The following is a 15,515-nucleotide window of genomic DNA, read 5'->3' as shown; positions in this document are numbered from 1 at the left end:
AGAGCTTTGTGCTCAGTTTTTTGAAGTACGTTGTTACTTAGGGGATCACAGAACCAAGAACACTGTTCAAAATCATGTGGTTGCTCAATGCTGTGAACAGCAGCTGAATAATTATCCTTGGTTATTTATCATCTAGGTACATAAAAATCACTTTGTTTTTTCTTTCTATTTTCCAACTCCTTGTTATTAGGACTCACGGCACTGTAGTTTTCTTGGAACAAATTAAATGTTTTTTCCATAATGTACACGGTATAATAGCAATACCGTGTAGTATCTGACTCTAATCACACAACCAAAAGGATGCATAATTGATTCTAAATGCAACTTTTATACTTTAGCTCCTTGACCGCAGATTCTAGTATACGTTTAGGATATCTAGTACTCATGAAGTTTAAGTCTATTCAATAAAGGTTAAATATTTTAAATGAAGAAAACTAATCATCCTTATAAATTTTAATGTATTTCCATTATTTGGTGGCTTTTAACAGGCAGAATTCAGGTTTATTTTGTTTCGTTCTTCAGTTCTTTCAAAATTCACATATTACATAATTCTATTGCAAGATTGATTTCTTTCTATTTCCTTGTAGTGTGATCCTGGGATTTTTAAGGATTGCAGTCCTGTCTCTGTTATAATCTGTGTGCTGTCAGGCCCTTTGTAAGGGAGGGCAGAGCAAAACTTTGTGATTCAATGCTTCCTGTAAGACATTCCCAGAAAGTACCAACTTTGGCACGTAGTCTTAGTCACTTCTGAAAATAATAACAAATGAATCGTTCTATAATTATAAATCTGTCATCGTATCAGCAACAAAGCCTCAGTGATACATTTGCCTATTAAATGAAAAGGAGAATGCGGAAAGGAGAAGGTTTTGGTATAGGTTAGGGTAATGGATTAGGAAAAAAGATACTCAAGATGGATGATAAACTAGAGTGACTTTTTGGAGTCATGTTTTGGTTTACTCTGCCTCGCTCTTAGGCTGGGGCAAATAGAAATGCTGTTACGGTCAGTACGAGGAGTTTAATGAAGAGGATATTATGAGTAAGATGCTTCCTGGACTTGGGTTTCAGGCATATGACAGTTAGAGATGAGCTTTGGAGACCTTCTGGAGCCAGAGCTGAAAGGGGGCTAAAACCAGTTCTGCAGTCGCTGTCGCTGTGGGAGGTATAGAAGAAAGAGGACTAGTTAGTTAGCTGTCAGGCTTACCTCTCTCTGGCCTGTGAGCCAAATGTTGCTTATACCACAGAACAGAAGAAGTGGTGAGATGAGGATTACGTTAGCAAGGGATTAGTTTAGGCTTCAGTGGTTTGAAAGTGGTCATAAAAAACTGGAGATGCTCATTTTGCTACAGTTATAAAAGCTGTAATGTGGCTGGATTATTTTGGGGGTTTAGTGTTGATGGTAGTGTCTTCTATATAGAAGGTTTCTCTCACTGTTAATGATGCTAGCTTTACAGATGGGACTATTCTGATGCACTCATATCTAATTTTTTAAATATAATTCTAGGTATAAGCATACATGGCTCCTGGTGTCTCAAATGAGAAGAAAACTGATGATGAACAGTGTTCAAAGTAAGATTAAGAAATTAATTACTTGTCCAAATTTACACTTACTTTCCTTCCCAAGCTCATTGCACACATTTAGTTTAAGATTAAGTTTATGGTACAAATATTGATTATAACATCACGTATCTAGTAGAAGCTGTTTTGATAAATGGAGTCTTTATCTGCTTTAATCACACCTACACGGAGGGCTTTGCTGGCTAGCCATTTTCATTTATCATAACAGTAAATTTTTCCAAGCATAGGTGATGTTTTTAATTTATTTTTTTTTTTAAATCCAGTGAGCTGTTGAAATGTTGACTTTGGCTGCCGCATATGGCCAGACCTACCTGCTTCCAGAGTTTAAACAAATATTTCAATCTGTTTCTCTAATCCTTACTTCAAGCTTATTTTAGTAAAACCATATATGCATGTTTAGTCCTCAGATATTCATGTTCTGTTTAAACCCCCAGAAGTTGTAGGTGCTTTACAACAGTGTGAGGGGAATAAATTGTCTGCTCCTTAGAGTTACAGGCCGAAGATTTTCATCAAGCAAACTTTGCCTCTACTGTAAATCCATGGCATTGGTCCTATGTACACATAGTAATATGCTTACTTTTATTGCCCATTTTACCCCAGGGTCCAAGTCTGCAGTTAGGTCTGGATGGGCAGATAACGAGTACAAGATGGTAACAGCCCCTAGGTGCAGTGAGGCGGTGGGTGGAAGAGTGTTGCTGGTAGGGTATGAGGTGAAAAAGGTGAAATACAGACACTGCTGAGGAAGGCAGCTGTATTTAGGCCAGGCGTGAGGGCAGTGGTGTTGGCACATACCACATGAATTTCCCTGTACTTTTAATAGAGACCTCGCCTTTTCCCAATTTGTTTCCTGGAGAGAAGCTTTTATTGCTGGTATTCTCATAAAGAAGGAAATATTTTTTGCTTGCCTGAGAACAAATTGTAAAGTGATTTCAAATCATACCCTATTTGTATGTAAAAGCTGTTCCAGTAAACATCAGCACAGGAAGCTATTTGATCTGCATTAGTGAGTGGCCCATTAAATATGGGTAGTGAGTCCCACCGAACAGGAATCATTCAGGGGAGGCAGCCTGGGAATTCTGCTGACCTGAGCTGGCAAACTCCTGGGCTGTCTGCGCCTTTCTGAAGAACCATAAACCTGCTTTTTATTTCTCCCGGAGTCAAACAGGTCTCTTGGAGGAACAAAGGCAACCAAGAACTTTGATTCCTCCTCAGTGGGAATTTGTATGGAGAGAGGCAAATGGGGCATGTGGGAGATGGAAAGGAATTACTACTGAAGGGGCGAACGAACCACCGGCTTTGTTGGGCTGCTTTTTCAGTTGCTGAAGGTGGTAGTCTGTAGTAGGCAGGGACAAACAGGGTGGGTTGGGATCATCCCTCTTTCTTTGGTTGTGCGGTTGCTGCTCGATAGTTAGTGACATTGGAGAGAGAATTTCAAGAACAGAAACAATTGTTATACTCAGAATATTGGGGTTGTAACTATTTTCTTTGCTTTCTGAGGAACAGCTCAGTGACCTCAGTATGGGCATCTAGGCTACTTTAGGCTTCTTAAGGTAACCAATACATCCTGCACAGGATTGACAGATAAGACAAAAGCACTGCCTTTCTGGCGAGGCATTAGAAGACAGAAAAGATAACATAAAGCATCTAAAATAGTGCTAAATGCCTATGTTTAGGCTTCAGAGTTGTTCCTGCAAAGTTTTAACAATTTTTTGCATAAACTCTAGGCAAACTCTTTTGTTTGTCTCCTCTGACAAAGCAGTTTGAATTTGCTGAGCCATGCTGTGAACTGCAGTGAGCCTTCATTAAGCTATTAAGTCATCTTCTTGTGTCTGGAAGATATTTATTGCTTGATTTTATGTCTCAGAAACTACTTTGAAGTATTGGCCTGTATTTTGCTTAAGCTTGTAATTATTGACTAGTCTTTCCTACCTCTTTCAATTGAACTTAAAACATCCAGCTCAGAGGACATACGTTTTATGAATCATTCAGGTTGCTTAGTTAGTCCATTACCAAATTTTCCATGAAGGTGATCCCACATGCTAAATAGTTCAGTTTTCCCTCCTTGCCTTGTCATTTCCTGATTCTTCAGAAAGATTTTTATTTTTTTTAAAGCCGTATCAATTTCTTACAGGAAGCAGCTTAAGAAGAAGTGAATTCTTTTTACCTCTTCCTCTCTTTCACTTTTTCTTGCATTTTTTTTTTTCCTCTTCCATGGTTTTTGCTTCAGATTTCCATTTGCCTCTTTCCTCTCCTCTTTCAGGTCCTCTGTACTCTTGTTACCAGTCTCACGCCATAGAGTGTTTTGCCTCCTGACTGAATGACACAGAGTTACAGTGAGCCAAATTGCCAATCCCCTTTGGGCCTGTCTGTAAAGCACAAATCATCCCACCCCTCTCAGGTGGCTAGGGAGTCTGTCAAAACACAGAGGTCAAGTTTGCTTTTCAGCTTTGCTGTAGATCATCTATGTAGTAAGGTGGTCTATTGAATATTCCCTGGTCCTGCTCCCATTGTTCTGCTCACCATAAAGATCCACTCTGGTTCACAGCTTTAATATTGTTTAAGATAAAGGCACTGTTGCAAGTGCATCCTATCATCTGGGCTTTTCTTCAGCGATTTCATCCTGTGCAATGAATGGAATGTTAAATACCATACGTGATTTATTAGGAGAAGTAAGGTAGTCATGAAATTTAAGATTTCCTTAACGTAATGCATAAGGAACCAAAATAAGGTAGTGCGAGCATACTTAGGTGTGGCATTTCCCAACTTTTACTGCTTGACTTTGCAAAATTAGCATCTGTTCGATGTAGGGGTTTGTACATACTCTATATGTTTCACAATGCTGCTGTTCTGGCAGAGAGAATTTTATCCATCTCTGCAACCCTCACCTGGAGAAAATGAAAGAAGACATTCTGTACCATTTTGCTCTTGGGACTGGTACCCATGATTTTCCAGCGTTGTTTGGAGATGTAAAGGTAAGATTCTTCATTTCATTCAGCAAGTCTAAGCTCTTCTGCAGAAGGTCGAAGTGTAGCTGTCTTCAAAATAAGACTAAATATCTTCGCATACCACCAATTGAGGAATGAATGGAAAGGGGATAATATTTTGTGGGTTCTTGTCACTTTCAATATCAAACAAAATTGGGGATAATTGTTTCTGACTGTCTTTTCTCATCTAGTAAATAGACAAGTGCTGCAGTCTATTTTGGTAGAATTTCCTTTTGGGGGACCTTCAAGCCAATATCTGTCTTTTACTAGTTTAAACAGGATGAAGGCATTTGAGTGCTATATAGTTGTTGTTTTTCTTTTCTGTAATTTTTCTTCATGGCCTTTTAGAATGATTATGAGAAGAACCACATCAGGGAATAGCTCTGTGCTAACTGAAGGTGTTTGCATCCTCATGTTGATCTTTGCATGTTCTTTGATATACTGAATCATGCAATTGATTTTGTTTTGTTGAATACTGTCCACCCCAGTTTGTATGTGTTGGAGGAAGTCCTTCACGGATGAAAACTTTTATCACCTACATAGCTGAAGAACTGGGGCTTGGGAGCCCTGGTTGTGACTATCCTAACATCTGTGCGGGAACTGACCGTTACGCAATGTACAAAGTGGGACCTGTTTTGTCAGTCAGTGTAAGTACCTCACTTAATCAGGTATGGGACACAGTTCAATGATGCTGTTCAAAGTAGAAAATATAAATGCACATTTCTTTTAAACACTTAATAGGCCAAGTCAGGTTTTTAAGTTTGCATCAGCCATGCTCAAAATAGTGCCGTCGGCTAAAAAGGAATTCTTAATTAGCTTTTTCTTGTAAGAGGGGCAAATATCTGAGACCTTCATTCCTTTCTTGCCTCTTTATCCTCAGTGTACCACTGAGGTGTTGCAGGAATGGCCTTACAGATTTTTTGAGCAGCCTTACCGTTGCCTCATCCCTGTTCTGTATCCTGAATAATGGGGAAAAAAGGTCACTTGATGCATGTCAGGTATTGGTAAAAATGGCTGTATCACATCCAGAGCCAAGTATCTGCAGTGGCATTGTTAAATGCTAACATAGCTTAAGAGTAGCATTCCATGGGACTTGCACTGCCAACTCATGTGTGCATTTTAAAACTTCACACATTTAATTTGTAGATACGATTACATATTTCAATTGCAATTGCATAACTGTAGTATCATTCTGCACCCTTTCTTTTGAGTTGTAATTATCACATTATCATGCAAGTTAAAGTGGACTTATATTTGCTGAACTTTGTGACTAAACCACAATGTCTGTGTTTTGGAAAAATTTAGCTTAGCTATCCACTAGCACTTCAGGTTGTTAAAAAAATCAGAGTGTCGTTTTTCTTGTGTTTAAGAAAAGTTCTGTGATGAAGTGCATTTGTCAACTGTTAGGAAAGGACACTGCTTATACTTCTGAGAATGTAAATATTTTATAATTCATGATTTTTAGAAATATTATACTTCATCTATAGTCTACCAAAGCCAATAGGAGTCTTTCTCTTTACTTGCAGTAGCCTTTCAGTAGGCTCATAGGTTAGGGTTTTTGTGGGAGTGAGTTAGGTGACATTTGAAAAAAAAATATCAGGAAGGAGATATTGTCCAGCTCCTTCTTCCGTATATATTTTGCATTGTCTATGTGAATGTCAAATATGAATTTCTGCTTTCATTTCAGCATGGTATGGGCATTCCTTCTATTTCAATCATGTTGCACGAGCTGATCAAACTGTTGTATCATGCCAGGTGTACCAACATAACCATTATTCGCATTGGCACCTCTGGTGGAATAGGTATTTCCCCTCTTGATTTCTTTTTTTTTTTTTTTCTTCAAATAAAAGCATCTTTGTAGGAGAGTAAAGCATCTCTCTGCAAGTAAGTAATTGATGTTCAGAACAGTTTTCCGCAGGTGATGAATCATTTTGCTTCCGTAATTTTGAAAGAAAAGGCAGTATCTGCCTCTGGATAGAGAAAATGCACTTAAGAGATCTGACAGCATGAGGAGAAGGACATTCCTGTTCTGTATGAAAAGTATGAGATAAGAAAGAATATATAGTGAAAAAGGAACAATTCTTTCAGAAATTACCTATAATAATAAACTGAAGCAGTTAGGCATGCACAAAAAAAACCTCTTGGTGAATTCAGGGGCAAAACTGCCACCTTTGAAGGAAGCAGGATTGGGTCAAGATATATATTTTATGTGCGTGGAAATAAAGCATTAACTACATTGTGAAGCTCTGTCTATTTCTTTTTACTGCAGGTCTGGAGCCAGGCTCAGTGGTTATAACTAGGCAGTCTGTAGATGCCACCTTCAAACCTCAATTTGAACAGGTTATTCTGGGGAAGACGGTAATACGCAGTACAAACCTAGATGAACAGCTAGCTAAGGAACTGATGCAGTGCAGTAAAGAAATCGGTCAATTCAATACAGTCATTGGAAACACTATGTGCACTTTGGATTTCTATGAAGGTAAGGCTGGTGACAGACTAACAAGTATATTGGCATGCAGCAATAGATCAATATTGATTAATATTTTAACATTAAGGCTCCAATTCACTGAACAGAACATGTTCCCTACTTTGAGTTGTCTTGTCAACTGTAATTAACGTATTTGTCATATACATAAATTGATTAATATTTTAACATTAAGGCTCCAATTCACTGAACAGAACATGTTCCCTACTTTGAGTTGTCAACTGTAATTAACGTATTTGTCCTATACATAAAATCAAGCATTGTGTTTAGCAGTTTGCTGTGTTGAACTTTTAATTTTGTGGAGGTTTATTTCCCCCCAGCTCTAATAGATCCTCTGAAATACATGTAGTCTGCTATACACTTTTCATGCACTCATCAGTTAGGTATGTTTGTCACAAAATTTCTGTGATTTACTGAGACATCCTAGAGGATTAGAGGAGTGAGAAGTATTTGTGGCTGTTTTGGGGTTAGTTTTTTTTTGCGCTGGTTAAGTATCTGAAGTGAATCTGTTTTCTAAAAGAAGTGTTGGAACTTGTTTTCCATGCATATTTTGAGCAAAGCAGTGATCAGACAAGTGAAGACAATATTTTGCTGAGTTCTGTCAGTGCTGCTACATAGCAGGGGCAAACCTCGAAGGCTTACTTTGGATAAACATGTAGACAGTCCGGTGCTTTTTTGATCTCCCAAGTCCATTCACAAACATCTTGCAATTCTTGTGAGAACAGAGTGTAGATGGCACCTGATACTACTTTCTGCACCTGTTGCTGAATAGGTGACACAAGGTGCAATGCAGAGGGGAGCACGTGGTCTTTATAATAGTGCTCAAGCTTGATCAGAAGCACACACAGTCAGTTTGTGTATCTCCTCAGACACCAATCACAGGTGCAAGCTACACTGAAAAAACGTCAGGAATGTTTTCTACTCATACAGCAAAAACTGAGAATGGGCTCAAGGGCATTAATTTAGGAGTACATCTCCTGAAAACAAAAAGATACTGAGTAAAACACCATACAATTTAACTTTACTGTAGATAACCTGCTGCTGTTTTATCTGTAGGTGTTATTCTTGAGTAATCTGAATAAACTAATTTTCTTAAAAAAATCATAGTAGCATTAGCTAGTTAGCTTACGAGACTCTTCATCTCTTACCTTAGAGAGTCTGTAAGTAATAAAATGTTCATCCTTTTGAGGTAGCATTAGGAAAACATTTTCAAGCCTGGCAGTTTTTCTAGACAATGATTAAACATAGAAAAAATACAGCACTTCCATATAACTTAAAGTTTGTTACTGAATTTTGACGCATACTGCACATGCGGGAAACTGCTACTTACATTTTTCCGTTTATGAATTTGAGAATTTTAGCTGAAGAAGACCAATTAAATTACTGTAATTCACATTATAAGAAATAGAAGTAATATGTAGAAGCTCTAGCAATAGCTAAGAATCACATTGTCCTTATTTGTCTTGTGCTTGAAAATAAAGAGTATTAGTAAAAGTTGGACACTGTATAGGGGAAACTGCAATACTTGGGTGTTTTAGAAATGGAGTTTGTTCCGTGACTTCATCAGTCTGAAAATTTATACATAATGACTTTGTAGGACAGGGCAGGTTGGATGGTGCAATCTGCTTATATAGTGAAGAAGAGAAACTGCGGTACTTGAAGGAAGCTTATGATTCTGGCGTCAGAAACATAGAGATGGAGTCTTCTGTATTTGCTGCAATGTGTAATCTCAGTGGTGTCAAAGGTAAACTAACTTAAAGTCACTGTATTCAAGAGGTTTGTGGTAAAAACTGTGAATGAAGTGTTTACATACCTTCTGCATATAAAAAAAACCGGTTCTGGTTATAGTTTTGTTGCTATGATTTATTTGTGTCATATGTATTCACAACTTAGGCAAACAGTTTAGTTCTGTTATTTGCTATTCCAGCCCATGGCAAGCACTTAAACCATTAAAGTACCTAATTACCCTATAGCATTAATTTGTTTTCTTCAGTTAGTTTTTGAAGTTTACAGAAAGCAACTGGTTATTTTAAGCAATCAGGTGATTCTCATATATCTAAAACTATAATCACTTTCTATACTTTCATATCAAATTGAAAATATAAGTCTTTTGTATAGACTTACGGCTGCAGTTCTTAAACAGTTGAAGATTTTTAGTAGCATTATGAATAAACCATTCCTAATTGTAAAATGAGTTTTTAATTTTTTACACAAGCCAAGTAATTTTCAGTAAAGATTAGGAAAAAGAAGTGATTACAAGTAATGTAATACAGCACCTTTCTACTTAGCATCTTAACTATAGTCTCTCAGTTCGTTGGCAAGGAATTTGCTAATTTAAAACAGTGATGTTTCTCGAACTTCCTTAAACTTAAGGAGGACTAAAGGAACTAAAATAAGCAAAAAGGCCAACAGTTACATTCAACGTCTTCAGTTCTTACTGACTTGAGAGTGATTAAAAACCCAGCCCATGCTATCACTGAGCCGTTAGGGAGCCTGGCCCTTTTTGCTGTCTCTACTTTGCAAGTCTGTAATGTGTATTACTCCTCGTGCTCTGCAAATTGCCACTAGCAGAAACCCCAGCTACACAAGAGTGATAGTAGAGCTCAGCTTGAGTGAAAGGAGGGATTTTACCTTTGGGGCTCTGATTACCAAAAGACAGCAGATGAGCCTGAGATGATCCATGAGATCCTCAGGTACTTGTAGTGCTCCCCATCTGTGAATGTCGAAGTGGCTTATTTGCTGAGGGATGACATGTGCAGCACAGGGATCTGAGTTGCAGATAAGGTAGATAGCAGAGGGCTGTAACTACATCTGCTAGAACAGTGTCTCTGATCACTTCCTACCAGTCAAGTCCTGAGTACTTGTGAAATATAATTCCTATCCAGAAGAACATAAGAATCATGATATAACAATAAGTATCTGCAGCTGCCTGAGAGCTCTTGCTTTATTAATGTAGTAATCAGTTGTCTTAAACTACTTGTAACTTTTTTTTATATCATCCACAGCATGCTAGTCCCCTAGCGTCTTGGGGGGGACAGGACGGGACGGGACTGTGCACTGGTTTTGGGGGTTTGTTTTCTCTCATATTTCTAATCTAGCTGTTAATTCAAATGTTTATGCTTTTGGACTGTAGAAGTGCCAGAATGTCATTCCTAACTAATGCTGTCTTTTAATTTCTAGCTGCCGTAGTGTGTGTCACTCTTCTGAATCGGCTTGAAGGGGATCAGATTAGTAGCTCACATGATGTACTTGTGGAGTATCAGCAGAGACCACAGAAGTTAGTGGGATATTTCATTAAGAAAAGTCTTGGGAAAGTATGAAATATCCACCTTTGTTTTATAGAAGGAGAAGGCTTTTGCACAGCTGAAGTCATGGTCATGACTTTTGTGCGTTAAAGGTTTTTTGCCTCAGAATACCTTACAGCATTTCATGTGTCTGTGGAAGTTAATCATTTATGCCACTGTGCTTTGGGAACTGAATGTGCTGAATGGATTTCAGTTAAGCTTTGCTTAGTTATGCATTGCTGGATGTAAGAGTTATTTTTCTGTGAATTGGAAAGTGGATCTGTTGTGAAGGTCAAGCCTGCTATAATATATGAAAAAGCTTTATTTTTCCCTGTTGTAAAAGAAAAACTAGGAAGAAAATCAAACTTTATTGCCAAGTACTTGCAAACCACAAAATTAAAATTAACTCAAGAATGTTAATCCCTTTCTTGTTGTTATAAAGAATTATATAAATTATAATTGTGTTTGTTGCTTCACTTGTAAAGAAAATTTAAAGTGAATGCAGTTTATCTTTTGCAAACTTTGACAAATAAACAATACTATTTTCATATATTAAAATTTCATGAAATTGCAAAGTGTGGGACTGAATTTTTTGAGCATTAAGGACTTGACACTGAGCTGTTGAATATCTATACTTCTAGATATTGATCCAACAAGGTCATTTATATCCCAGTTTAACTAGATGATTGAATCAATACCCAGGAAACATTTATGCATTAAGTAATTTTGCACTGAAGAACTTGAAATCTTTTGCTGAATCAAGGCTCCTGCTTACAGAAGAGGAAGCAAAGGCATTCAAGAGATGCACAGCATGTTCACTGGGCTGCATTATCGTAGTTCTTTTGTGTTCTTTTTTTTTTTTCTTTTTTTCTCTTTAAATTGGCTTTCATCTCCATGGCTTCAGGACATAACACTCACTGTTGCAATGGTTCCCAGTTCTCCTGAAGAACTGGAGAATACCTGTTGACTGTATATGCCATCAAAACATGTACATACCATGTAAATGCCATTTCTGCATTTTTTCCCACTACCATTGGCCTAGCGTTTGGAGTTGTTTTAAATCCTCCTCGTTGCTGCTGTGGTTAGAATATAAATATGTGGTCAACTAAAGAAAAATGCGTTTATCTTTTTTTTTTTTTTTTTTTCCTTTTTCCTCTTTTCTACTGCAGTGGAGGGTCCCCTCCTTCCAGGAGTCACAAGTCAAAAGGGTTTGAATAAACTTTCAGAACAGCTGTTGCTGATCCAGCTAAATGATATTTTCTTTTCGAGGATTGTAGTCCTTAATACTTTGTTAGCAAGCATAAGAGTGAGACCTAAGAGGGAGTGATGTGGTAGTGTGCACATTCACCAAGAAGTGGCTGAAACTGGAAGCAATGTGATGAAAACATTAAAAAAGGAAGGGATGAGTCTTGTGAACAGGAGACTGCCAATGAGGATTAGTCTCCTTAAATTTGATGAATTTTCAACTGGAGAACAGATAAAAATACTAGATTTTTTAAATTTACTAATTTAGTCTTCCTTGAATTTTAAAAACACATTTTCTCACTTATGCTCAGGATATACAATGAATGTAAGTTTTCAGAGAAAGTCTTTATTTCCCTAAGCTGAAGGAAGGAATCAGGTGGGAATGGCTCCACATTTTGTTTTAACTATTCCTCCCTTATTTAAAACAAACAAACAAACAAAGAAACCAACTGTGTTTAACTATGCCTAGTGCTTGCCTGGGCATTGTGTGAAGCCCTGTGATGTCCCTTGGGAAATGTGCAATAAAGTATATCCTAGCTCTGCAGATGCTTCCCAGAACAGCAGCAAGGAGATGAAAAGATCACTTAAGCAACATGCTGCACTCTAGGCTGAAGAAAAGCTTATACCAAATTGACCAGTATGGGTTTGGAGGAGACAGTTTGCTGTTGTAAAAGAAACACTATGAATTGCCTAAAGGGAATAAATACTTCACGAAGAAACCAAAGAAACACCTGATGTGGCTCTGTGGTGCTTTGGGGAAGCATATTACTGCAGTTTTCCTGGAGGTATGGATCTGAAATGGTGTGATTTGTCTTTTTAAAGGAAGGATAACAAAAATCTGGAAACTGTTTAAAAAGAAGGAAGTTCTTAAATCTTTTAACAGTGTGAGCTGTCAATTGAAACTACAAAGCTTTTGTATTTATGGTCATATAAAGTAAGCACTTTTATTTTGATAACTAATACGAAAACTCTTATGTGCTACATGTCAAAATATAACTAGCGTTGTGGCCTGACTGAGTTGGAGCTAAGGGTCAAGCGTTCATGGAGTGATGCAACTATTCTGTTAAATCAATACATAAGACCCTAGCAGAAACCCCTGGAAGACTTCAGCCATTCACTTTTTGCCAATATGGGCTTTCTCCTTCCCACTGTTCCTTACGACATTGTACTTTTCTTTCTCCTAAAATATTTGTCTTTTGTGCTTCCTAACAGTTGAAGTAAAGGGATGTACGACAACTTAAAATTAGAATCCAAAGGAGACCAAGTATTCTCCTGTTTCTCCTGGTCACCATCCTGTAATGCTGTATTTCTAATGCAAGAGGGTGCTCTGTAGACACATCTTAGGTGCAATAAAATACTTTTCTCAGCTTCAGAGGAAACTTGGCAGAATGTTACCCTGATAAGAACAATTGCATTTTCCCTGGTGACTGCAACTGGACAGAGAGATAAAGAAATGAGTCAGCTGTGTGTACATCCGACAATGAAGTTACCTTCCTGAAGGTTTTACAAAGATGTCCATAAAGAATTATAAAATATAAAACAGGCTTTTATATGAAAATAAATTATTTAATATTAGCCATTCACATTTTTTCTGTAGAACATGAATCAGGATTTGGAGTGGTGATGTTGTTAAAAGCATATATGATATTACATATATGTTTGATATTACATAGTACAGTGTCTCCGGGTAGATCTACAGATCCTGCAAACCTCAATGTCAAATCAAAGGCCTGCTCTTGTTCTCTACGCCACCCTATACCTAGAAGTACACTACAGAATCAGTTTACTCCAAAGATCAGAAGAGATAAAAGCAAAGAACGGAAGTAGAAGATATGAATAGGGTAGAAGCGTGAAGGGGGAAAACAGTGGTTTCTACCAATGGTTTGTTTTGTGATTCACGGTGTTCTTCTGGCCTGTTCCTACCATTTTGTTACAGAAATGGTTGAGTCCGTAATGAAGATAGGCTAGAATGCATTTGTTTCACAATTGCAAGAAACTGAGAATGTACAGTAACTTGATTAGTGACTTAAAGGAGTGGATTTTTATTTTTGGCATCTTGATAGAGAAGGATTTTCTTTAACGGAAGGTATGAGAAATCCTGAAAAGGAACATTTTGGAACGCCCTACTGCCAGAAGTGCTTACAGTATAAATATTTTTATCTGTCCTTTAAAAACCAAGCAAAATAATTTAGTAATTTCAGTATTTCTTGAAAATATGCACATGTAAAATGCAATATCTTTTTTAAACATTCTTCCTAAGTCCTTGCAAAGGATTTTCAGTGCATTATGTAACAGAACTGGATTTTCTTCTCAAGTCTGGATCTCAATATATTCCTAAATAAAATGTTTATACAGTTGAATCAGAGATGTGTTTCATTTCCATTGACAAGGTAGGTGAAAGAAACCAAAGTGTGAATGTTTTTAGATTTGCCCATCAGCAGTCTGTTATGTTCTGAATGCAGTGCTCAGTAGTGCAAGCAGCAAACTGAGCTTTGGGGATTGGATCTGCATGCAACAACTGAATACAAAAAAAAGCACAGTGGTGTGATTTGATGACACTATTACAGTTTGCTACAAGATGTTGAGGTTTACTTTCCCTGAAAGTTTCGCACTCTTTAAGTTGGAGTGACTGAAATACGTGCTTTCTCTTTCGAAAATAATTACCATTTAATATTATACTCCAGAGTATGAATTAAATTACAGTTTAAAAAGTCTTCTGCCTGAAGAGAAAGGAGGTCACTGAACAGAGCAACATTAAATCTGAAACTCTATGGTATAATAATAGAAGAAAGAGTAATGCTGACAGGGGCAATGCTTTTGCTTAGGCTACAAACAACGTGCTGCAGCAGAAAAAGACACACAGAGCCGGTTTTACATGACACAGAAACTGATTCCAGATGCTTCTTGCTGGCGCTGAGCTTGTAACTGTGAGAAAAATTTCAGTTTACTATCAGTCTGTCATATTACAAGAAGAAAATTCCTAGAGCTGCCCAGAAGCTCAAACCAACCACTGGCCTCCTTGTGAGACTGGGTCTGGGGGTTTTTTTGTTTTATGTGTAGCTCCATTTTAATCAGCCCTATTATTTGACCTTGCCCACAAGTAACATTTTTCATCATACCCTAACTTTGCACGCAGGAAGTGTCTACCAGGAAAGATGCGACTAATTGATGTCATCCTGCAGGCACTTTGTCTGCAAAACAGGTCTGTGCCATGTAAATATTTACAAGTACTACTAATAATGTTAAAAGGAAAGCCTGGTGATCACACGGTAAACCTTGTGAAAGAAACTGTGGGCAGTGATAGGAAAATATGCTAGTTTACCAGATTCCCAGCCGTATTCTCACATGATTTGACTGCATTCCTGTCTACCAAACAGTATTTTTGGCTCCTGGGCTTTAACCTATTTAACATATAAAGCTATGTTTCTTTGAATGTGCTTGCCAACGTACTCTAATTAGTTTATATTAAAACTGTAGGCTAGACATAGCATATTGATGGTATCATATTATAAAGCAGTCAAGTTTTAAAACCAGAGGTGGGTGCTGACAGAAGGTTCGCTGCCTTTTCTGCCCCAGTGGTTTTGGATATCTCGCATATTACAAGGATAAACTTTTAAGTTAAAACTGAGACAAAGCCTGCTAAAGCTAAGCAGAAGCAGAAAAGGGCGGGTCAGTCTTGTCTTGTCCTCACTTGCAGACCTGATTCTGAGCATATTTTTTTTTTCCATTCAGGAGGAAGGAGTGGAGCACATGATGAAATATATGACCTTCTAATTCGCCCTGCAATATTCAAGATGTTGCTGTTGACTGCAGCCACTCTGTTAAGGAGCCCTGAAAGCACATAGTTTATTTAGCCTACCAGCAATTGTGCTGCGTTTGAACCTTTTTAAGCTCTTTGTACGTGCAACTCGTGAACAAAGTTGCTATTTAAGGCTGGTACTT

At 37.7% G+C, this 15,515-nt stretch overlaps 1 protein-coding gene across 2 annotated transcripts; it reads left to right on the top strand.

Moving 5' to 3' along the window:
• Window positions 1-1,513: 1,513 nt before the first annotated feature.
• On the top strand, window positions 1,514-10,786 carry UPP1 (uridine phosphorylase 1). 2 transcript variants are annotated; one of them, XM_009696931.1, is made up of 7 exons: window positions 1,514-1,566; window positions 4,430-4,547; window positions 5,048-5,206; window positions 6,247-6,361; window positions 6,829-7,038; window positions 8,642-8,788; window positions 10,225-10,786. In XM_009696931.1, the coding sequence occupies exons 1-7, from the start codon at window positions 1,514-1,516 to the stop codon at window positions 10,362-10,364; spliced, it is 942 nt and encodes a 313-aa protein (XP_009695233.1). In that variant the 3' UTR covers window positions 10,365-10,786. The 2 variants fall into 2 exon arrangements, with proteins under 2 accessions (XP_009695233.1, XP_009695306.1); XM_009697004.1 differs by lacking the exons at window positions 4,430-4,547; window positions 5,048-5,206; window positions 6,247-6,361 and having other exon boundaries at window positions 1,533-1,557.
• Window positions 10,787-15,515: the final 4,729 nt, after the last annotated feature.

Source organism: Cariama cristata, unplaced genomic scaffold (assembly GCF_000690535.1).
Source record: "Cariama cristata isolate BGI_N322 unplaced genomic scaffold, ASM69053v1 scaffold5620, whole genome shotgun sequence".
NCBI classification, from domain to species: domain Eukaryota; kingdom Metazoa; phylum Chordata; class Aves; order Cariamiformes; family Cariamidae; genus Cariama; species Cariama cristata.
Note: the sequence above shows the minus strand (reverse complement) of the source record. Positions and strands in the feature narration are given on the sequence as shown.

Bases quoted from the DNA above. Each gene is read 5' to 3' on its own strand.
- UPP1 (XM_009696931.1), top strand. From the start codon at position 1,514: ATGGCTCCTGGTGTCTCAAATGAGAAGAAAACTGATGATGAACAGTGT. The intron at 5,207-6,246 runs GTAAGTACCTCA...CTTTCATTTCAG, and splicing joins GACCTGTTTTGTCAGTCAGT to CATGGTATGGGCATTCCTTC. The intron at 6,362-6,828 runs GTATTTCCCCTC...TTTTTACTGCAG, and splicing joins TGGCACCTCTGGTGGAATAG to GTCTGGAGCCAGGCTCAGTG.